The following is a 21,727-nucleotide window of genomic DNA, read 5'->3' as shown; positions in this document are numbered from 1 at the left end:
GCCAAGAATTTCTTTCATAATATCTAATCTAAATGTCTCCCCTTTTCGTTTGCACCCATTACTCCCTGCCCTATACCACAGTTCCTGATTAAGTGTAGGACTTAATCAGTCTCTGACCTCCCTGTAGGACCCCTCAGACACTGGAAGGTTGCCGTGGGGTCTCCATGCAATCTTCTCTTCTCTAGGCTGAGCTGCCCCAACTTCTTCGCTCTTTTTTCACAGGGGACGTGCTCCAGCCCTCTTAGCAACTTCGTAGCCCTTCTCTAGGCTTGCTCTAGCAGCTCCGTGTCCTCCTGATGTGGGGGAGCCCCGGTGAGATCTCACCAGAGCGGAGGAGGGGGCAGCATCGCCGCCCCGCCTCAGCCGATTGCTCTCGGGGCTGCGAGCGCGCACTGCCGGCTCTCGCTGAGCTTTTCACGCTTAGGCACATACAAATATAACGCAAAAGGAGCCATTTCGCACCGTTTCACAGCCGGCCCAGGCAGCTCCGAACCCCGTCCCGCAGCGGGCTGCGGTCCCCACCTACCCGCCAGTGACGGCGCAGCTAGGGCGTGTTAAAAAAAAAAAGACAAAAACACCATCGCAAACACAACTTCAGGCAATGCAACACATAAACGGGCAAGCAGCCAGGCGGGGGTGGCTCTGTGCCTCTTTCCAACAGGGAGGAACAGCGCACCCGTTACCCTGAGCCCCGGCCCGCCCTGCGCCGCCCGCCATCCCCACGCGCGCCGCCCGCCATCCCCACGCCCCCCGCCCGGGCCGCAGCTCGCACCTTCGGCCTGCGCCGCCGCTCCCTGCGGCGGGCCCCGCGCGCCGCGTGACGCCATCGCGAGCGCCGGCAGCCCCGGCCAATCCGCGGACGCTGCCGGGGGCCGGCGCGGGTCCGCGCATGCGCGGACGAGGCACTTCCGCCGGCAGGGAAGCGGCACGGAAGGAGGGTGGGTGTGAGGGAGCGGATCCCGGCAAATTCTGCGTGCGGCGGAGGTGAGGGAGCAGATCCCGGGGAAGGCCTCTGTGTGCCGCGGAGGCGAGGGAGCGGATCTGGGGGAAAGCCTCTGTGTGCCGCGGAGGTGAGGGAGCGGATCTGGGGGAAAGCCTCTGTGTGCCGCGGAGGTGAGGGAGCGGATCCCGGGGAAGGCCTCTGTGTGCGGCGGAGGTGAGGGAGCGGATCCCGGGGCAGTCCTCTGTGTCTGGTGGAGGTGAGGGAGTGGACCGGAGCCCCCGGGGACCTCTCTGCCCAAGTTGGAGGTGACGGGCAAGATGTACCAGCAACTCCTCTGGCGAGTAGCGTTGTCGTAAAGAGTCTTTGAGTTTAACCGAGGCGTTGTTTTTTTGGATTTGTGTGTGGAGCGTGTTGCGCTTTCAGATTTCCTGTGGTCGCCAGTGCTGTCATAGATGATAATATAATACTGGCTTTCGCATTTATAGATTAGCTTTTTACATCACAAGTAGTTTGATACAGTACAATTTATACTCAGTTTAACTGCTTTTGTATACTATAACCTGTCAGTTTGTGTTTGTACTGTATAGTTCATATGAATAGTGTGATAAATATGCTATATTGTAAGTTTTAGCAAACTGTTAAAATGGAGACTAAAATCCTTCTATGTAGATAACTCAGAGAATGGTGTAAAGCAATTATGTTGTTTCTTACATCTGCGGACTGGCCTCCACAAGTGATGACAGCGACAGAAAACAGAGCTTAAGCATCTGGGAAGGATTTATCAATTCTTTGCTATTGGGCAGTGTGAAACAACAGGATAGAACTAAAAGAAGAAATAAAATATATGGACCTAATCTACAGAATGTCCTGCAGACAAGTCAAAGGTTAAAACCAAGCAAGAGAAACATCAAAATCTCAAAGGAACGTTTGACTAATGTATAAAGTAATGAATATGCATGTAACCCCAGCAATGTAACTATATATTGAGAACCTGATTTTAGGCTACCTCTGTGCTCTTTGGCTGTTTGCCAAAAGCACCCCAGCACTGGAAATTTGTCCTTCTTTTATCCTTTATTAAACATCTAAAAATCCTAAAGAGTGAACTCTGTTTTCACAGTGTGATCCAGAGCAGGGGTTGCTCTTGCCAACTCTTCAGCGTTCGTGAGGGAGCCGGGAAAATGGTGAATGTTCTGAAAGGTGTTCTGGTTGAGTGGTGAGTAACAGCATTTCCTGCCTCTCCTTGTGTCAAAGACTGTGTTTCTTTAGACCTGGAATTAACTGAAGAGCCCAGACAAAAGGAATTATTGTGGGAAGGGTGGTACTGAACAAGCAGAGAAAAGTGCAGCCTTTGGGGGAAGAAAGAGAAGGCAATTGTAGAAAATCTTAATGCCAAACTCCTGTTTTTCTATTCAAGTGACTGTTTTCCACTTATGTCTAACCTCTTTAAGAAAAGAAAACTGCATATGAATATGGGGTAAAAAATAGGATGGCGAAGAAGTTAGCAATCACATTCTTATAAAAAAATCCATTTTTTTTTCAAAATATATAACAGTCTGCAGATTATTTTAATTAAGTAGAGAAAAGGATGTAAAATACTTAAAATGAGCATTAACTATGAGAAGCTATGCTTCAAAGCTATATTCTACCATGTCTTATGGTCCCCTAATATTCTCCCCCTAACATTTTTTGAAAGGTACGCGAGTTAAAATTTTAGCTGTATATGTAAGTTATGTATAGGCTTGACAGGTATGACTGATCCTAGTACAAGTGATCCAGTTATCCTGGCAATTTTTCCTTGAAAATGTTAGATGCTCCCTCTTGTTCTTTGTATTGCTTGCAAACAGAGTTTCTTGCTGTTGTTGTTTATGAACAAAGTATTTCTCTACTGATTCTTGAGGGAGGCAAGGTAATCTTTCATTTCTCCTTTCCTGTTTTGTTTTTTTTTTTTTTAATCAGCTCTAGATTGAATTCAATGCAAGGCAAACATATGGTTCTGTTTGTAGATCATATTCAAAAGGAATGTGCTTGGAGTTGGTAAATGTCAGCTTTTGGTGTAGGTGCAATGTACCTGTTTTCATATAATCTCACCTCTGGATTGAGACTCAGGCCCCTGGCTACCTCCAAAATTAAAGGAAGCATCACTCAAGATTTGTGGAGTCATTGTATAGCATTAAATGATGTGTAAGATTTCTGCTGTACACTTAATCTCTTAATATGTGTGCAATCTATGTCTGCACAAAAGCAGTTCCATACTTCCAAAATGTTTTCTTCTAAACATGTAAATTTTATTTAGAAGGTGACATTGTGATTGTTCAGTTAGAGTGTGAGAAATGTATAATTCTTATGTGAGCATTCTTTGTCTGTGCTCCACTACTTGTGTGAGATCTGTGTTCTCCTCTCTTCTGGTTATCCTTATGCTTTAAGGAAACATGTTTTTATGAGGCTATTGCTGAAATCAGAAATGTAAGTTCAGTCTTGCTTTATTAAGGGTTGGAATTTTGAGTTTTAGTTTTGGTTTGAGTGTTTTTGAAGCTGCCTTAGCAGCAGCAAACAAAATCTTCTCTGCTAATCAAGCAGAGATTGGTTCTACTCATTAGACTTTATTACCATTTTATTTTTGTCTCTATAGTAACCAAAACTACTTGGAAAGAGACGACTTTTACTAAACAAACTGTATTTAAGCTGAGAAAATTAATTCCACTTTTTCTAAACCCTTTGGGAATGTCTTTGAATGGCGTTTCTTCTGCTTGCTGCTGTAACTGTGAGTTGGAGTCTGATGTGTGTTTGTCTCTACAGTGACCCTGCAATGAAGCAGTTTCTACTCTACTTGGATGAGTCAAATGCTTTGGGAAAGAAGTTCATCATACAAGACCTGGATGAAACTCATGTCTTTGTGTTAGCTGAGTTGGTCAACTTCCTCCAGGAGAGAGTGGGCGAGCTAATGGACCAGAACTCGTTTCCTATTACTCAGAAGTGAGAATAAGCAGAGAAATGAGATTACTGCAAGTTTTGGAACAGTGAATTTCAATAGTTTGAGTTGTTCCTGTTTTAATAGATAACACTGTGGCATGTAAGTTCTACATAGAAGTGGCTACTATAGAAAATGCATCATTTTCATAGACAAAATAGTCTGGAATTGGATTTTGTTTCTCATTTTGAAAGAATGTGGTATCTTTATTAAAAGACTTAAAATTATACACTTGAGGAGTTCCCTTGAGAATTTTTGATGCATGCTCTGGTTTTCATTTAGGTTTTTATCTTGCAAGATGATATGACACAAAAAGTAGTGTAGTGTTTCTGTATTGGAATGCTCTATGAGGTCTTTTGACCTGTTGTGTTCCTGTGTGTGATTGAATCTGATTATAGCGTGACTGATAGAAAGTAAAGAATGTCTGTTGAATCTGTGCTTGATGGGACATCTCTAAACTGGAGGCATGGTCAGGTACTGCTCTAACTTGGTTTTGTACAGCAGAATGAGAGTTGGTCTGAGTGTTTTGTTGTGTTGTTTGGGGTTGGGAGCGTTGGGGTTTTTTTGTTAAAACATGTTACAAATGTAAAAACATGCCCCATCCTCCACGCCGGCTTTTACCAAGGCTGTGCTGTCTGAGTTGTTCGGAGTTTGGGGAGAAGTGGTGGGAGTTTGGAAGGGAAGGAGGGATATGGAGTGATTGGGACAACAAAATCTATTGCCCTAGATCATCATAAATTAAAGGGGTAACAGAAATGGGAGACCAGTCCTATAGATATGATTGTATTTTTTCACTGAAGCTGATAGTCACAATAAGTTATGTACTCAGACTCCCATGCTGTACCTAACAAACAAGAAAGCTGGGTTTGAATTTTTGGGTATGGTTTTGGGGTTTTTTTTAGCTTAGTTCTTTTTCCCATATTACCTTTTGCTGCAAAGGAGAAAGCTTTGTAGTGTCATGGTTTCGTTGTTTGGGGTTTTTTTACATGGTATTTGTAATATTAGCTCAGACAGTGGCTTGGTTTTCAGACCTACTCATGCACATTAGATAGATGCCACCTTTTTTTCTTTGAGAAAAAGAACAAGCGTAAAGAGAAAGGCTTTTATAAGGAACAGTTTTCCTTACTGACACTGCCACTACTGTTTGTTTTCTCTTGTCCAGTAGATATCAGATTAATTGGTAGGTTTGTACTTGTTTTTTGTTCAGATTGGTTTTTTGGTTTGCATTTTTTTCTCAGGAAGAAGGAATCTTCAGGAGAAAGTTTCACTAGATGTTTTTAATCAAAAAGCTGTCCAAAGAAAATTCTGTAGAATTGTGTATGTTCAGGCTCATGTGGATGAGCAAATAGCCCTGTAAAATATAACTTAATGACATTTCTGATACTTTCCCTTTTCTCTGACTGTATAGAACAATGACTTTGGGTCCAAATTCTTTCACAAGTGGGTGCTTCCCCAGTCATGTAGATTAAGAACCAGCTACATGTCTTTACCTGAAATAAGAAGTTTAAATCTTATTTATAAATGGTTTTTGGTTTCTTACCTATTTCTTGAGATTTATCTCAAGAGACAGATCAAACATTGACCTCATAATTATTATTTTTTTGAATATTATTAGGTGCTCATTTAATGGAGAAATAATCAGTAGTTTTACATGGCATTATAGCTTAGTACAATTTATTTAGAAGTGTCTGTTTCCTTTCTTTGGAATCCTAGTTTGTTTTCCATCCAGATTCTGCTGAAAGGTAAATCATCCATCACTCTCTTCAAATTACAGCATTTGAAAAGTCAGGTTTGGAATTCCACATGTTAAGCTTCTCTGTATTTTGCACGTCTAGTGCTCCATTTCTATTGTGACTTTCCTTTTCAGTCCGCAATAAACTTCTTGCAGTTCTTGTCGTTTTCTCTTGGTGAACTGTACAGCTTTGCTGCTGTATTCCCTGTATTTTAGCTTATATTTACAATTGATAAACAGCTTAGGCAATACAGAGGGATAGAAGTTCCAAACTGTATAAACTAAACAGTTGGGCATGCATTCTTATACTCTCTGCCTACAATTTGGTTTTTTTTGAGCAAACAAGTTAATGGACTTTTAACTTCTAAACCTGTCAATACTTTTGATCCTTCCTTTACCTTAACAAGGCATAAGCAATTCTGTGCTGGAAGAATAAACAAAAGATGTAAAGATATAAGTTGGTATCATCGTATGTAGTCTAAGGAGCTGAGTTCACTGTAGTTCCTAGAGAAAAAAGAATCTTGAATCAGTAGTATGGTGAAGGAAATACAATGAGGAAACTTTTAGAAATTTAGTATGTGTATGATTTTAAAAAGCAAACAAACAAAAAACCCAAGCAAGGGTTTCTGTGATTTGAATAAACTTGGACCTCTGAAAGGTTTTGATTGTTTTTAAATGTATATAGTCCTAGAACTTTAATGTTTCAACAACAACAAAAATATTTGCCCAAATGGGAGAAGAATAGAAACTAATGTTAAAAATATTTATACATTTTGAGATAATCCGTATTTACACTTACAGATTTTAAACGTTTGTGCTGGTTTTCATTCAGGTGTGAAATATTATTGGTGAGTACAGCTTGGAATGAAACACTATGTTAAAGATACATTTTTTAAAGTCTGGAAACATTTGAGAATAAAAGCTGTAGGAGATCTGTTTAAATATATCCATGCTTTGATAAAAGAGTTGATGGGGTGAGAAAGTCAGCTCTCACTGTATTTGGAATATTGTATGTTAATTTAATGTTTGTATCCATAACTAATATGTTTACTTTTTTACTAGTGTCTATCAAAGAATTAGTGTCCTCAGGTCCTGCTTGAGCAGCAAAAATAGAGTTTGAATGACAGACTTGTTGCTTCTTGTAAAAGCACCAAATTTTATCTTGAAGGGCTTTCACTACTCACTTTTATCTCTCAGTTTGAGTTGAAAGTATTTTGTGTACTGGAAGAAGAGCATGGTAGTACAATTACATAAAAGACATTTACTTGAACTTCCTTTATTACTTGCTACTTATTTATACTTAGATCTAAATAAGATTGCAAGTTCACTTGTTAGCATTTTGTGATGTAAACAGTTGTTCTTGTGTAGTTATTGTAACTTGAACATGCTCATAAATTCTTTTGTTAACACATGCAGAAGCTAAAGAGTTGTATTTGATAGAGGATGAGACAGATCTCTAAAGCAAGGTAAGAGAATTTGAACAACTTAACATGTTATGTGGGAAGACAGGGATGGAAACTGGAAGTGCAGCTTCCTAGTGAAATAAAGCAATAACATTTCATTTTTATTGAAGATTATACTTCTGGGCATTTTGGTTTTTTTGTTCAAAACCTCTGATTTTTTAAAAATTTTGCTTATTAATGGCCTTCAAAGAAAGTTGTGTAAAAAGCAAATAAGTCTAAATGCTGTAACATATTTAGTCTTATAAATTGTGGGATAAGCTAATTCTGGAGAGGGGGTTATTTTAGCAGAGGGGTTGGCAGAACAATGAGTATGACCCTGGTTGGTTGGTATAGATAGGGGTTGTAATGACTTGGTTTACTTGTGACCAATGCCTGAGTCCCTCTTCCTTCTCTCTGGTACAACAACTGGCCCAGGAAGAATAATTCCAGTATGGTAAAGGAGGAAATGACCAACAATCACTAGAGAGAATGGATGTGTCCTCAAGAAAGAAAATAGCGAATGCTTTAGGAAATTCTACCATTTTACCAGAGAGTGGATTTGATTCTGTAGCTAAACTGCCTGTGTTTCACCAAAAAAAGTAGGCATCTGAATCCATTTGAATAATAGTGGTTTTTGTTTATTTGTTTAATCTACTTATAATGATAATTGGAGGACTTGGGGGGGGGGGGTATTTCAGATTTTTAGCTTTTGGTACTTAGTGGTGAGAGCTAGATGCTGTCTGATGTGCTGTGCTAAACCTCCTCCAAGTGCTGTTATACATTAAGAAATTCTGTTTTACAGTCTTTCCAGGTTTATAGGGTACATTCAAAAGCATATCCTCTAATTCCCTCTTTTTTTTTCCTAATGTGCCATAACAACAGATTTTACAGTTTTTTTCTCACTCAGCTCTGCAGGGCCACCTCATGTGCGTGAGAACAATTCAGAGAACATGTATTTTATGCATTAACAGGATTGTTTACTGTGAGCTGAAGTAAACAAGATTGTTTGCTATGAATTAAAGATAATGGTATTTCATGGTGTCATTACAATTACTTATATTTAACCTTTCTTAGTTGGCATCTTCACCATAAAAGTTCGGTCAGCCCCTAGGCTGAATTTACAAATACAGGGCACTAAAAATCATATATGAATGGGTATACATACATACATATCTATATCTGTATCTATATATGTATTTCAAGCACTCTTTAATCATATAAACCAGCACAGTCTGAGAGGTATGTTTTGCTCTTAAATTCAAACAATAGGCCATTAAAGAAAGCAGTAAGCTTTCATAATAGATTTTTTTTGTAGTTCCAAATTTCCATGCTGACTCCTGACTATCCCACAAATGATCCCATTGAAGCTGCTGGTGGTTACTGTGAAATGAGTGCATTACTCAGTATGTTAGAATTGGATGTTTGTTCTGTAATTTAGGCTGTAGCAAGGCCTGTATGTGCTGTACAAAATCAAGGATTCAAAATAAGTTAAGGTTCACAGTGATGGAAGAACAATTTCTTCCTAAACTAAGTCATTATCTTTGGGTTTATGACCTAGCAGCTAATCAGAAATGTAAACAATAGGATATGTGATATAAATTTGACATAGACCTGGGTTTTTGTTTGGTTTTTAGGTGTTTTTTTTTTTTTTTCCGAAATGTGGAATATAAGTAATGTTTTACCCATCTTTGTTTCAAATAAAATATTTTCAGGACTGAAGAGCTGATAGTTTGAAAGCAGACCAGTAAGGGGAGCTCTTGCCAATATTTTAAGCTGCTTAAAAAAAATTGTTGCAGCCTGGGCAGTGGTAGGTCAGAGATTTACCACGCTTTGGACCATCAGATATGCTTTCAGCTAGAGATGAATATTCAGCTTCAAAGTGTCCTTCTAAAGAGATATTCACTGTTGGAGATTTTGGAATATATTTAGCTCAGAAATTTCGTAGCTGTTTAGGTATTCAGTGTTTTCTCTTTAAGCATAGGTACACAGCAGTGTCACATTAAAATGATGAGTCTGAAATGTGGTCTTGCTGTCAGATGTTACTGGTAGGTCTGTGTATCTCCACACCATGAGCCTGCTTTAGAAGTTGCTCCATATTAAGTTACATAGATTTTAGTGAGTGTAAATGAAAAGAATTCATTGTTGATAAGAAGTAAGATTTATTAATTTTTTCCTCTTTATTTCCTCATAATACAAAATGCATGTGATTGTAGGGTACCTGTTCCTCAAATCACATGCATCATACTGTGTGAAAGACCATACAACATTCAATCTTACTGTATTTCAGTCTGCACTGGGGATTTCTGCATCTTTCTCCGTACAGTGTTGCTCATAATGCATGGAAGTGAGACATACAGAAAGTTTTTCCCTCCTTGGCCCCCAGATGAGTAGCCTTTTTGGTTTACAGATATGTAATGGTAAAATTCAGTACATTCCCTAAACAAACAAAAAACTTCAACACCTACCAATTAAGTTTTAATATGAGGGGCAACCCCCTCCCATGGTCTGTGAATATTAGGGATTTTATTTTTCATATAGATGGAAAAAGTAATTTTCTTACTTCTGATTGCTTAGCACTAAAAAGAAGATTAAGACTAGAAACAGACTATAAAATTGCTGCCTGGTGAAAAAGAATTTAAAGTTTTAGAACATTTTAGAGCATTACTGCTCGCTTTTAGCTTTTTGTGCTTGAGCAATTCTAGGTGTTAGTAACAAGAAGTGTAAGGTTCCTGGAAGAAGTCTTAAGACTCATAATACCAATGCCGGAATGTGTTTGAACACACCAAAGACAACCCATCCAACACCAAAACTGACAGATCACCGACTGGCCACGTAACTAGCCCCTCAGGAAAGAAACAGCAACATTTCTGGATGACTACAGACTGAAGAAGTTGACTGTCAGCGCTGTACAGCTGTTTATTTTTCTATTACAGAAAAGATGGCCCCAGCTGTAAATGGCAGGATGTGCAGAGCCATGGGTACCCTTGCAGCTCTGTAGATCTCCCTTGCAGATAAGAGAGTATTCCATGTTTCTGCAGTGTTGGCACAGCTCATATACACTGTCAGTAGAGAGAGGTACACACACTGAGCAAATGATCTCTCACCATTTCCTGTGTTGTGCTCCAGATGTACCAAAGCTAGAGGGGTGACATGGGAGGGCAAAAGAGAACAAAGGCAGGAAAGAGGGGGAAGAGTATTTTAGGCTTGTAATTATTATTTCCTGTTAATTCTGAAATTTTATGAGATCAGGAGCATAAGGATGAAAAAATTTATTTGCAATTAACTAGATCTTAATTGGTTTACAAAAGGCTCTGTGTTTATCCAACCAGAGACCAATTATATTTCTTAATATTTCTCCTACTTAATATTTCTCAATATTAATTTCTTAATTATTAAATATTAATGACTAATATTTTATTTAATAATAAATATTAATTTCTTAATATTTCACCTACCTTTCTTAATATTACACCTACTATTCTACTTGGCTCTGTCCTGAATGGGACCACTTTTCTCTGTGGAATGATAGTATAGTTTTACTTCCTCTTGATCTCTTAATTCTCCTACACTGGCAACTTTATTGTGTGTGAGACATTTTTTGCCTGTGTGTCATATCATTAGATATATAGGTATTCCAGAAACTAGAGTTTCAGCAGAAGTGGAATAATGATGACCTTCTGAATCATCAACCAGATATGAAAGAAAAATTTCTCTTCAGCTGTAAATTGAAGCATGCTCCCTATATTTAATTTTACTTTTGGTCTAAACAGAGACTAATTTTATCTTTTAATATTAGGAAAGTTATAAAATCAGTATAAAACTGAAGAAAAAAGAAGCCTGGTTTCTTAATGAATATTTGAACTCAATATTGTTAAGCACAACCACATCAAGGCCGATGTAATAAAGGACTATGAGAGCTTTTAGTGTTGGTCAGATTTTGGGGAGAGGGAGCTGCAAATAGCACTTGAGAGGAGCCCTAGAGGAGGGATGAGGAGTGGGCAAAGCTAAGCATCTGACCAAATCTGTCAGGAGGACTAGGGAACCTGAAATCTTGGAGTCAGTAAATGTTTCTCCTTTAGGTTTTGAGTAGGGTTTTTTAAAGCTATTTCTGCCTGTTTAGCCTGCTGTGTGACAGCAGGAGCCAGAAGGAGCTGTAAGGAGTGGGAAGGAACAATTCTGAGGGTGGATGTGTTTCAGAAGGTGGTTCCTAAAGTAGTTTGCTGCAAGTATGAAAAACTAGACCAAATTGAGACTGTCTTTTCAATGTGCAGTTATTCTAGCTCATTTTTAATGTACTATAAAACAAAAGAAACTGAAGGTTTGTGAAGGTCCAACAAAAAACTTTTATTGTTTGACTTGGTAGCTATGAGAAGCAATCCACTACACTCTAAATTTGAAACAGCGAAGGAAACTTTCATGTAATGCATTTTTGCATTGTCATCATAGTTACATGAATATCATAACCAAAGCGAGTCATAAAAACAAATAGAGAAGACTGTGAATATAGTGTGCCTGGACTTTAGTAAAGCCTTTGACACCATTTCTCACTGCATTCTCCTGGAGAAACTGCCTGCTCATGGTTTGGCCTGGTGCTGTTTGCTGGGTAAAAAGCTGGCTGGATGGCAGGGCCCAGAGAGAGGTGGTGAATGGTGCTGCATCCAGCTGACAATCTGTCACTCGTGGTAGGCTGAGTCCTGGGGTCAGTCCTGTTTAACAACTTTATCAGTGATCTGGACAAGGGGATTCAGGGCACCTTCAATCAGTTTGCAGGTGACACCAAGCTGGGTGGGAGTGTTGATCTGCTGGAGGGCCCGAAGGCTCTGCAGGGGGATCTGGGCAGGCTGGACCAGTGGGCTGAGGCCAGTGGTACAAGGTTCAACAAGGCCAAGGGCCAGGTCCTGCCCTTGGGTCACAACAGCCCCAGGCAGGGCTACAGGCTGGGGAAGAGTGGCTGGAAAGTGGCCCAGGGAAAAAGGACCTGGGGGTGCTGGAAAACAGCAGCAGCTGAGCATGAGCCAGCTGTGCCCAGGTGGCCAAGAAAGCCGATGGCATCCTGGCCTGGATCAGCAATGGTGTGGCCAGCAGGAGCAGGGCAGGGATTGTCCCCCTGTACTCAGCACTGGTGAGGCCTCACCTCAAATCCTGTGTCCAGTTCTGAGCCCCTCACTACAACAAAGATATTGAAGCACAGGAGTGAGTCCAAAGAAGGGGAACTGAGCTAGTGAAGGGTTGGAGCACAAATCTTACAAGGAATGGCTGTGGGAGCTGGGTGTTTAGCCTGGAGAAAAGAAGTCTTGTGGGAGACCTTATCACTCGCTACAACAACCTGAAAGGAGCTTGTGGTGGAGTGCGGGTTGGTCTCTTATCCCAAGTAACAACTGATAAGAGGAAATGGCCTCCAGTTTTTCCAGGGGAGGTTTAGGTTGGATATTAGGAAAAATTTCTTCACCAAAAGGTTGGTCTGGCATTGGAACAGGTTGCCCAGGGAAGTGGTGGAATCACCAGCTCTGGAAGTGTTCAAATGGCATGTGGATGTGGCACTTGGGTACATGGTCTTATGGTAACCATGGCAGTGCTGGGTTAACAGTTGGACTTGGTGATCTTAGAGTTCTTTTCCATCCCTAATGATTCTATGATTCTACAGCATGCTTACTCTCTGGGAGAGAGAGACCTTTCCTTGCCCAACAATATTTCTTAACATTTAGGGAGGAAAGGGATTTTGCAGTCCTTACACTGAGTGGCATTACTGTAAGATGGAGGTCTCAAGGGGGAACAAACATAGAAAATTGAATGCTAATAAGGATAACCAGACCCTTTCACATCTAGAAGTTATTTTTGTGTCCTTCTAACACTGGGATTAAAAGTGAAATCCCTAATCAGGTATTCATGAAAGTAAGGGTTGTTTCTTAAATAATTTTGTTTGGACACCGAGCTTTCTATCATTGTATTATATTTTGCTAAAACCATTAAAAATGCAAAAAGTCATCATATTCATGCAGTGTATTTTTCTACTCTTAAATCTAGGTTGAAATGTGGTTTTTTTCCCCAGTGGAATAAATGGACTTAAATATTTTGTCATGTTCCTCTCTAGAACTACCCACAATAACGCAGGCATTATGCTGTAATTAAGCTGGGTTTAATTTGGGTGTTTTTTAAAATGAATTAACATTTGTTTTTGCAACAGTCTCTGTATTTGTCATATCTTCTAAAATGGAAGGTGACAGTACAGGGTACACTAATTTGGGACTCTGGTGCTAAACTGTGCTTAAGACCTTGAATATTTTGGTGCCTTTTCTCTTATTTCACATTTTCCAAGATTTCTCTCATTATTTTTGTATTTGAATATTATCTCCATTGAATTTTGGAAAAAAAAAATAAAAAAGGACTGCTTAAGTTTTGCTGCACTGTCCTTTTACTCTTTTACTTAAGCTGCTCATGAGACCACACTTGGAAATAAGAGATTTTGAAGAAATTATATATGGTATGGGTCTCTTTAGATTTAAGCTGAAAAAGATATAAATTTATATCTCAGCCATTAAGGCACTTGTCTGAAAAGCCTAGGGACCTTGGAAATATTTCTACCAGCTGCTATTTGTTTTAATATTCTAATGTGCTCTTTGCTGAGAAAGTTAAATTAATATATCTTTTTTATATTGTAGACATATTCAAAGGGCTCACATTGAACTAGGGTTTCATAATGCTGGACTTCTTGTGAAGTGCATAAAAGAGGAGCCTAACCTGATGCAGTAAGTAAAATAGGCAAAATTACTCTGTTTAATAGAGTAACACACAGATAGTCATGTCTATTTCTCCTGGCCCTCCTTAGTACCCATTTCAAGTTTAATTTAATTCTTCAATGTAATTGATCAGCATATTGTATGGACCAGCACACTCTTTTTCATATTCCAGAACCTCTTTGAAATTCTGGGAGTATTAGCTTCTTTCAATATGTCATCAAACACCTTACAGGTATTCTCTTGCTGACTGACAGATGCAGATTTTTCTTCTCCTGTCTTTTCACTTGATGCCTTCAGTTTAAAATTTTCAAGTCCTTCAATTAATGATTTTGTACTATCATATTTAATCCTATTCTTTTTAGTGGTCTGCTTCTGGGGGTCATCCATTGTTTTCTGAATGATGTATCTATTCTGAGTCTAGGCTGTATTGTTGATCCTCAGGTTTGTGTGATCAGCAAATTTTATTAGCACACTCATATTTTTGTTCTAGGGTCACCTAACAAAAATATTAGAAAGGACAGTATCATGACTAATTCTTCAGGGACTCCATTTATTGTATCTCCTCAGTCTGTTTTCTTTGGAGCACCACCCACTGCCACGCTTAAATAGTTCCAATCCCTTGCCATCTGTACTAACCTTCATCTCTTCAGTTATTATCTTGTATGCCATAATTTGAAACACTATGTAAGGTTAAGAAACCCCAAAAAACAACCCACACATGAATACATTTCCCTTGTGTAGCAGTGTAGTGGTTTCACCCTGGCTGGGTGCCAGGACTCACCAAAGCCATTCTATCACACCCCTCTAATAAAGCCTCTTATTTGGCCTTATCATAATGCAGAGCACTAGGGCTCAGGAGCTCAGTCCCTGGGTAGGGACCGGGTGCCCAAAGCTGGCTCGCTCATGCCAAGGCCTCAGGGCTACCATCTAGCAAGCATGGTGATTATCAGCTCTATAGTGATTGCAAGCTCTCAGGATTTCAGCTCTGCTTGCTAGGTAGTGGTGCCCTGGGCTGGAGGCTGCAGCAGACGGAGAGAGAGGAGAAGGAGAAGGCGCAGGCTGTTCCACGGAGATGGCTTTATTTGGGGAGGTCCGTGAAGGGTCTCTGCTCTTCTTCTTTCTCCCCTAATGGGGTACAGTATGCTTCTTTTATAGGGGTGGAAAGGATCCAAGCTTGACCAATGGGTAAAGGGTTAACATGACTGCCTTATAGGGTTACAGAGGTAGGTTAAGGGGTGGAGGGCAGGAAAACAGGAATTTTCTTTTGCTGTTTCAGCATTCCTATTGTTCATATCCTCCATGGTGCTTTTCCTAAATCTATGGGGTTTACTACACCCCTCCACAACTGAACAAATGGGAGAGAAAAGGGCTGAGGTAAGGACAGAGAGAGATCACTCATCAAATACTGTCATGGCCAAATCAGACTTGAATAAGAGATATTAATTGCATTTATTACTAACAAAATCAGAGCAGAAAAATAAAATAAGACCTTAAAAACACCTTCCCCTCCCTCCTTCCCAGCTCCACCTCATCCCCCTCAGTGGTGCAGGGAGACAGGGAATGAGGTTCTGGTCAGTTCATCACCATATGTTTCTCCCACTGCTCAGGGACAAGAGTCCTTCCCCTGTTCCAGCATGGGGTCCCTCCCATGGGAGACAGTTCCCCATGAACTTCTCCAGTGTGAGTCCATCCCACAACCGTTCTCCCCAAACTGCTGCAGCGTGGGTCACTGCTCCATCGGATGCAGTCCTGCAGGCGCAGCCTGCTCCAGCCTGGACTCCCCACAGGGTCACAAGTCCTACCAGGAATCCTGCTCCAGTGTGAACTTCTCTCCGAGGGACTCCAGGTCTTGTTTTCCCTGTTCAGGTCTTGAAGAAGGGGGGCAATATATATGTGGAAGGTTGGAGCTGCTTCCACAACAAAAACAGGCAGGAGTGAGCAGCAAGGCAAGTGGAGGGTTTGGTCAATCCTTCTTCAGCTTGGCTATTCCCTCAGCTACGAAGGAAATCCTTGCTCTGTTGGGGAATCTGCCCAGGTTAGCTGACTTGTTCTTTTTTTGATGTGTTCCTCTGTGGTAGATGAAAATTCAGGGTGAGGTACATCAAAAGGAAATGCCTTTTGGAATCAGTTGAGCATATGAAACTAACAAAAATGCATTGAGTGGAAGGAGTGAATAGATTTGCATGTGAAAAAAGGGAGCAACTTTGCGTATGAAACTCTCTAATGCATTAAAATTGGACAGTCATTCATGCTGTAAATCCAGATAGAGGTGAAGCAGGAAAGTAGAATAATGGAGGCATCTACAAAAGCAGCTTTTGCATAGCAAGACACTTCAGTACCTATTCTAGGTTCTGTGAGGTAGTGTTCTGCAAGGTGAATTCTATGTGCCTTTTTTTTTTTTTTTTCAACTTATAAAGGAAATGTTTCTATGTCTTTTAACTTTTATACTGTTAGCACCATAATCCAATGAACTGGTACTTTAGGTCAGACTTTAGTAGACTGGTGGAGGAAGGGATGAACAGGCTAGTGAAGGAAAAAGTTGTCTATTTCCTTTGGGTTTTATATGTTTTGTATATATTTTCAAGAAATACTGTGAAGTGTGAATTAAGTATGCTTTAAAATTCTTCATTATCCTAAAGAGGTGCTCTTAATCACAGTAAAATACGGTTCAAAAAAGTACAAAATAGTTTCACAAACCTGATGCAATACAGAAGTGGTATTTTCCCAAGAGTGATCTCCTGTTGCATTTATAGAGCAACAATGTCCCATAGGCAAGTTACAGGACCATGGTCTATTGCTATAAATAGTAGAGATCTTAACTTCTATTTTCACTTTGGAAGATGAGGCCTTGTCTTATCTCTAAGGATACCCCTGGGTTTCACTCAATGAGATTACTGACTTCATCTGAGATTGCTGTAGCTTCCCTTCTGCACATGGAGGAATGCTGTAGTCCATTCCCAGCATGGAAAAAGATCTTGTTGATTCACACATGTAGATGAAAAAGATGGGGGATTGTTCCTCTGTTGCAAGGTTTAAACACCTGAAGTATCTGGTTCTAGTTCCTGGGACTCTTGTGCATCTGTGTAAATTCAATTTTGGAAAACAAATGTGTTATGTTGATAGAGTGAGACGGAACAAACATCTTCCCATGTATTTTCCTTTGCTCCTCATCACAAAACAGGGTGCAGAATGGGTGGGATTCCTGCAAGGTATCAGTCATGGTCATAGTGTGTAGAGGCTGGTGAACAACTACCAAACAGATTTCTCTTGTGATTAGGAACAGCCACAACTTCTCTTGCAGCTCATGAGGGATTAGTGGGCAGGGCAACACTTTTGCACCACAGTTAGTGTGCTTGGGGTGAAGAGGACAGGATTACAAAGGCAATTAAAGCTGCAGTGGTGCTTTGCAAACCTCTCTTTGATTTTTTTTTTTTCCTTTCCTACCTAAATGTAATTCTTATGATGGCCAGTAAACTAGGAATTGAGCTAAGACACAGATAGCTGAAGTCAGACACAAGAATTGAGTGAACAATGGTTTGAATTCAATTGCTCCTCAAAATTTTCTACTGAAATATAAGCCTACCAGTGGTGGTGATGGCTGTCTTGTGAAAATATCCAGTGAGCAATTCAGGGAAGAACCTGGTCTCCACAGCTCACCAGTTGATAACAGCTCTGTAATGCACCCAGATATTGAGCCTGACAGCTTTTATTTATTTAGCTATAGGATCTTTTAAGAGGTATCCCAGGGTTTAGCTGTGTAGTGTAATTGAAAATCTTCAATAAAAAGCAACTTTTTTTCTAAATGAGAATTTTATTAACAGACAAAATGTATACCCAACTCTAACACATTATCTCAGGCTTCAGTCTTTCAAATTTTTGCACATGTAGCTGGTCCTCTGGCACAAAGTTTGTCCCCTTCTTGCTATAGATTGTAAGATAAAATCCTCGTGGAGCTTTGGGCAATGGTGTGAAAAATATGTACCTTTTTAGTTTCTGAAATGGTCTGTAAGTTTTGTTTACTAAAGCCAGCAGGGGCTAGGGCCTTTTCACTTTCTTCTCCCCATGTACTATCCCTTGGATGGCTTTTCTAGAGCTGATAATTGCAGTTCATTCGAGGTTTTCTTAAACTACTGAGTGCTTCACACCTTTCATGTTCAGGCATTTTGTCATTCCTTTCTGAAGAAAGTGAATGTGCATTGAATGTGATACCAGAACACAGCGTGACAGTTTGCTTTTACCGAGGCTCCCCCAGGTCTTGTAGTGTTGGTATCTCTGGACTGTATCCCGAATTTCCAAGTTTGAAGGATAAAGGCATTCTCTCCGACAAGACACCCCCGTGACCCATTACTGTAAGCATTATTTTCTGGGACCAAAGATTACGCTTAGCACACAACATTGGTCAGCACAGTTAATTTTCGCTCGCTGTGTTTGGTGTGAGTCAAAAATGCAGGAATACAGCGCTTGTTATTCCTGCGGGGAGGAGTGCGAGATACACGATGGGGCTCGATGCCCCAGATATTGGCACCCACTTACTCTCCTTCTTTCTCAGCCCTGAAGGCAGAAGGGGCAAGCCCGCTCTCAGCGCTTTGCTGTCACATCACGCCCGCTATTGTGGTTTCAGCGGGCGGTGAGGGGCTGGGGGGGCACAGGGATTTTTTCCCCCGTCAGACGAGCTGTTCCCACGCCGCGCTGCGGTGTGGCCCCGCCGTAGCCATGGCCCGGCCGGGTCCCGCGGGCCGGGCTTGCGGACCAGCCCCGCTCCCGGCGGGGCCCATCCCGGTGCGGCCGGGGAGGCGGCGGGGGCGGAGCCGGGCCGGGGCAGGGCGGCGGTCACGTGGCGGGGTCACGTGGCGGGGGAGCCGGGCCCAGCCGCCGCCGCCGCCGCTCCGGGAGCGGTGAGAGACGGAGCCGGGAGGGCGGGCAGGGAAGGAGGGAGGGGAACAGGGAGCGGGAGGGAGGGAGCCCGCGGGCGCGAGTGGCCGCCGCCCGCTCCGCCGCCGCTGCCGCGCCGAGGTGAGTGCGGGAGGTGGGGCGGGATGGGCCGGGAGCTGTGCGGGGCCGCGGGCGGCTCCGGGGCTGTTTTCCTTTTGTTCCGGTGGGCGCCGGCCGCCGGCAGGGCGGTCCCGCTCCCTGCGGGCGGGGGGTCCCGGTGCGCCGCCGGGACGTGCGTGTCCGCCGTGCGCCGCGTCCTTCCCGCCGCGGCTCCCCCGCGCCCGCCGGGCACCGGCCGGGATGAGCCCCGGGAAAGCGGGCGGGAGGCTGCCCGGAGCCCCCATCCTGCCCGTGCACCTGCGGCTCTGGGCCGTGGGGCAGGGGTGGTGCCCGCCCTTCCTCCCCCGGAGGTACGGGAGCGGCCGGGGGGTCCGGGAGCCCCGGGCGGCGGCGGTGGGGAGGGAAGCGCCGGTTCCGGCATCACCTGTGACTCTCCGTGCAGCGCCTGTAGCGCTGCCATTTGTAAATATTTTTGTCTTTTTCTTCCATTTTTCCCCTTTCCCGCTCCGTCCCCGCCGTGCCCCCGCCTCAGTGGGGCTGGGGGTGGCGGGGGCCGCACGGCTCGGAGCTGTGCCCCGCGCTGTGCCCAGATCCGCCTCAGGAGCGCAACTCCTTCGCATTCTTTGTGTTGTGGCTTCTCGTCGTACCTTTCCGTAAGCGTCTGTGCGCGAACGTGTTCCAGCACCTTGGCTCCCTAAAGGTTTCCGAAAAAGTGTAGGAATCGTTCACCAGTTTAGTGCTTAAATTTGTCTGAGGCATTAGAACAGGCGATTAAAAGCAGCTGTATGGGGTGAGATCAAAGGTCTGTCTTGTTTGGATTGCCGTTTCTGCAAGTGGCACATAGCAGATGCTTAGGAAACACCATAACAACAGGGTGAGCGTGCTGTGATTCTTTGGGAAACCAGCCAGGCCTCCAGCAATTTGAGGTTAAGGGATTGCCTGAGTCAAATGTGATGTTTTTGTATTTAAGAGTCCTTTTTTGCCCGTGGCTTAGATATACATGTTTTTCAAACAAGAACTGAACAAAGGCCTCTTAATAGAAAATGTTTATTTTTAAAAAAATACAATTGCACTCATATTATTGTCATAGGTAGTTTCATTTTGCCAAGATTAAATTTGCCTCTCCAAGGATTACTGATTCATGAGCAACATCCCGTGTTTTGAATAGGGAAGGGGTATTTGCAATGGATATTTTCTATCTATGAAAACTGTAAATAAAACAAATATTTCTTAATGTTTGTTTTTGAAAATAATTTGCAAATTTTGAATCTTAAAGTATCTGTTTAATAAAATGAAGTATAGTAAGAGCTGTGTCAAAATAGCAAGTGTTTTGCCATAATACAATATTGACAGCTTTGGAGACGATCATTTGAACCACTAACATTTACTGTTTATACTTAAGCTTAAAGACTTAAATTGTTGTCTCATTGTGTCAAGATTTCTGGTAAAATTATTTTGAGGATCCCATCACAGATTTTTCCACAATAGCAAAATCATGGTGATCCCCAGGGATGCTAGCTATCAGCTTGATCCTGTAATCCTAATTCAAGAAATAGCTTCATGCCAGCAGTTCCTAACCTGATTGCTCTTATAAGGAACATTTGTGCGAGTGGGCCTCATTTTTCACAGGCAGTGGGAATGTCAGGCAAAGTAGAGCTATTTCAAAAAACTGCATATTCCCCCACGCCCCCAATGGAATTTTGTAAGAAGGTCATTAGCAGTTTCTTGGGGGCTGAAAGGAGGTAGTGGGTTGATAGTATATATAGATAGCTATTTATAAGATTAAAAATAGCTTAGAAAACTGACAACTGGAACTGTTATGAATGATTTTCATAGAAAGACAATTTATTTTTTTTGTACATTGCATCACAGCTTCTGACAACAGATTGGATTTCTCACCTAGTCAACAGATGTTTATTGTAAAACCTTTAACACATTCATTATTCTATGAAAACCCTACCCATGTTGAACTATACTGAGCCTGTGGTGGACAGCTTGAAATATTCATTATATTTCCTTCAGTAAGGCAATGAATAGATTTAAATGGTTCTATTGTGAACTTGCACCAAGAAAGCTGATGTAGTGCAGCTGATTCATTTTTGTCACAAAAAATTGATTGATTCAGCTGAACTTTCAAATAAAATCAGTTTTGTTTATAGCTAGCCTTTAGAAAAAGTTGTACTTGTTTTATGTAGTTATTAAGCATACTTACAATACGCAGCTTTTAGCATTGCTTTTCATTAGTAGGTCTCAAAGCATCTTGCAAAAGAATTCAGTGTAATTATTCTCTTCTTATCTTAGGGTAATTATTATGTTATCTAGTGCTCATAAAGAGATCATTGTCTGCTGTGATTGCTATAAGAAGCTCTATATGAAGGTCTAATAATAAAATCAGACTTTTTGATTTAGTTCTTTTTTTATACAATAAAACCCCAACAAACTCACCTTTCTGTTTCTGTTGTTCATTTAATGAGGACTGAGGTAATTTCATACCATACCTTCCATGCCAGTGTTGGGAGCTAAGCCTATGCTTTATGGAGGAAAGACTTCTCTTCCTAGTGTCAGAAGAAACCTTGCCTAAGGCTTAACTAAATTCATTGATGAGTTAGGAAATGTTTCAGGACAGTTCCTGTTAAGGTGATCCAGGTACTAATGCTGCATGTGTCTAGTTCAGTTCTCAGGCTGCTCAGAGAGTTTGTCCATATGTCTCTTGATATCGATCAGGATAAAAAAAAGTGTGTGTGAATGAGTGAGGTATATGGCCAGCATTATGTGTTTTACTTCATCTCTACTGTGGTAGAAATGGTACAAAAATCTTTCATTTTTTAGAGTCACTATCAGTGTCTCACTTGTGTAATGCATCTGGTGGCAGAACAACTTCTGATGCTAGGGATGTGAAGTACACATCTTTAA

General features: G+C 41.6%; 3 protein-coding genes across 19 annotated transcripts in view; 2 read left to right on the top strand and 1 right to left on the bottom strand.

Moving 5' to 3' along the window:
- SERAC1 (serine active site containing 1) overlaps positions 1 to 891 on the bottom strand; it is a 28,401-nt gene extending 27,510 nt beyond the window's left edge. For 2 of the 7 annotated variants that reach the window (XR_011680351.1, XM_071434679.1), the window contains exons 1-2: positions 773 to 789; positions 463 to 544 (exon numbers count right to left, since the gene is read on the bottom strand). Coding sequence is in view for 1 of the 7 variants with exons in the window: in XM_071434694.1 (XP_071290795.1) it covers positions 773 to 891 (119 nt within the window). In the remaining 6 variants the exon portion in view is untranslated. Of the gene's footprint in view, positions 1 to 462; positions 545 to 772 lie in introns of all 7 variants that reach the window. The other 5 variants (XR_011680356.1, XM_071434740.1, XM_071434712.1 and 2 more) reach the window with 4 other exon arrangements.
- Positions 867 to 4,140, top strand: GTF2H5 (general transcription factor IIH subunit 5). 8 transcript variants are annotated; one of them, XM_071434799.1, is made up of 4 exons: positions 898 to 984; positions 1,071 to 1,113; positions 2,061 to 2,156; positions 3,740 to 4,140. In XM_071434799.1, the coding sequence occupies exons 3-4, from the start codon at positions 2,122 to 2,124 to the stop codon at positions 3,918 to 3,920; spliced, it is 216 nt and encodes a 71-aa protein (XP_071290900.1). In that variant the 5' UTR covers positions 898 to 984; positions 1,071 to 1,113; positions 2,061 to 2,121; the 3' UTR covers positions 3,921 to 4,140. The 8 variants fall into 8 exon arrangements, with proteins under 8 accessions (XP_071290860.1, XP_071290915.1, XP_071290900.1 ...); XM_071434759.1 differs by lacking the exon at positions 1,071 to 1,113 and having other exon boundaries at positions 867 to 984; XM_071434814.1 differs by lacking the exon at positions 1,071 to 1,113 and having other exon boundaries at positions 878 to 938.
- Positions 4,141 to 4,289: 149 nt separating this feature from the next.
- The window catches only part of TULP4 (TUB like protein 4), a 163,727-nt gene continuing 146,289 nt past the window's right edge, over positions 4,290 to 21,727 (top strand). Inside the window, exon 1 of one of the 4 annotated variants that reach the window (XM_071434636.1) lies at positions 4,290 to 10,160. The gene's annotated coding sequence lies outside the window, so the exon portion shown is untranslated. Of the gene's footprint in view, positions 10,161 to 18,590; positions 18,718 to 18,755; positions 18,836 to 19,019; positions 19,468 to 21,727 lie in introns of those variants that run through there. The other 3 variants (XM_071434615.1, XM_071434625.1, XM_071434645.1) reach the window with 3 other exon arrangements.

The sequence above is a fragment of the Agelaius tricolor genome, unplaced genomic scaffold (genome assembly GCF_023055355.1).
Source record: "Agelaius tricolor isolate 1412-34295 unplaced genomic scaffold, bAgeTri1.0.p SCAF_1, whole genome shotgun sequence".
In the NCBI taxonomy this organism is placed as follows: Eukaryota; Metazoa; Chordata; class Aves; order Passeriformes; family Icteridae; genus Agelaius; species Agelaius tricolor.
The sequence above is the reverse complement of the archived record's forward strand: the minus strand, read 5'-3'. Positions and strand labels throughout refer to the sequence as shown.

What these genes read in the sequence shown, in the direction of transcription:
- GTF2H5 (XM_071434759.1), top strand. Translation starts at nt 890, where the DNA reads ATGCGCGGACGAGGCACTTCCGCCGGCAGGGAAGCGGCACGGAAGGAG. An exon ending in AAATTCTGCGTGCGGCGGAG is followed by an intron (nt 985 to 2,060) that starts GTGAGGGAGCAG and finishes CTGTTTTCACAG; the next exon opens with TGTGATCCAGAGCAGGGGTT. An exon ending in AAAGGTGTTCTGGTTGAGTG is followed by an intron (nt 2,157 to 3,739) that starts GTGAGTAACAGC and finishes TTGTCTCTACAG; the next exon opens with TGACCCTGCAATGAAGCAGT.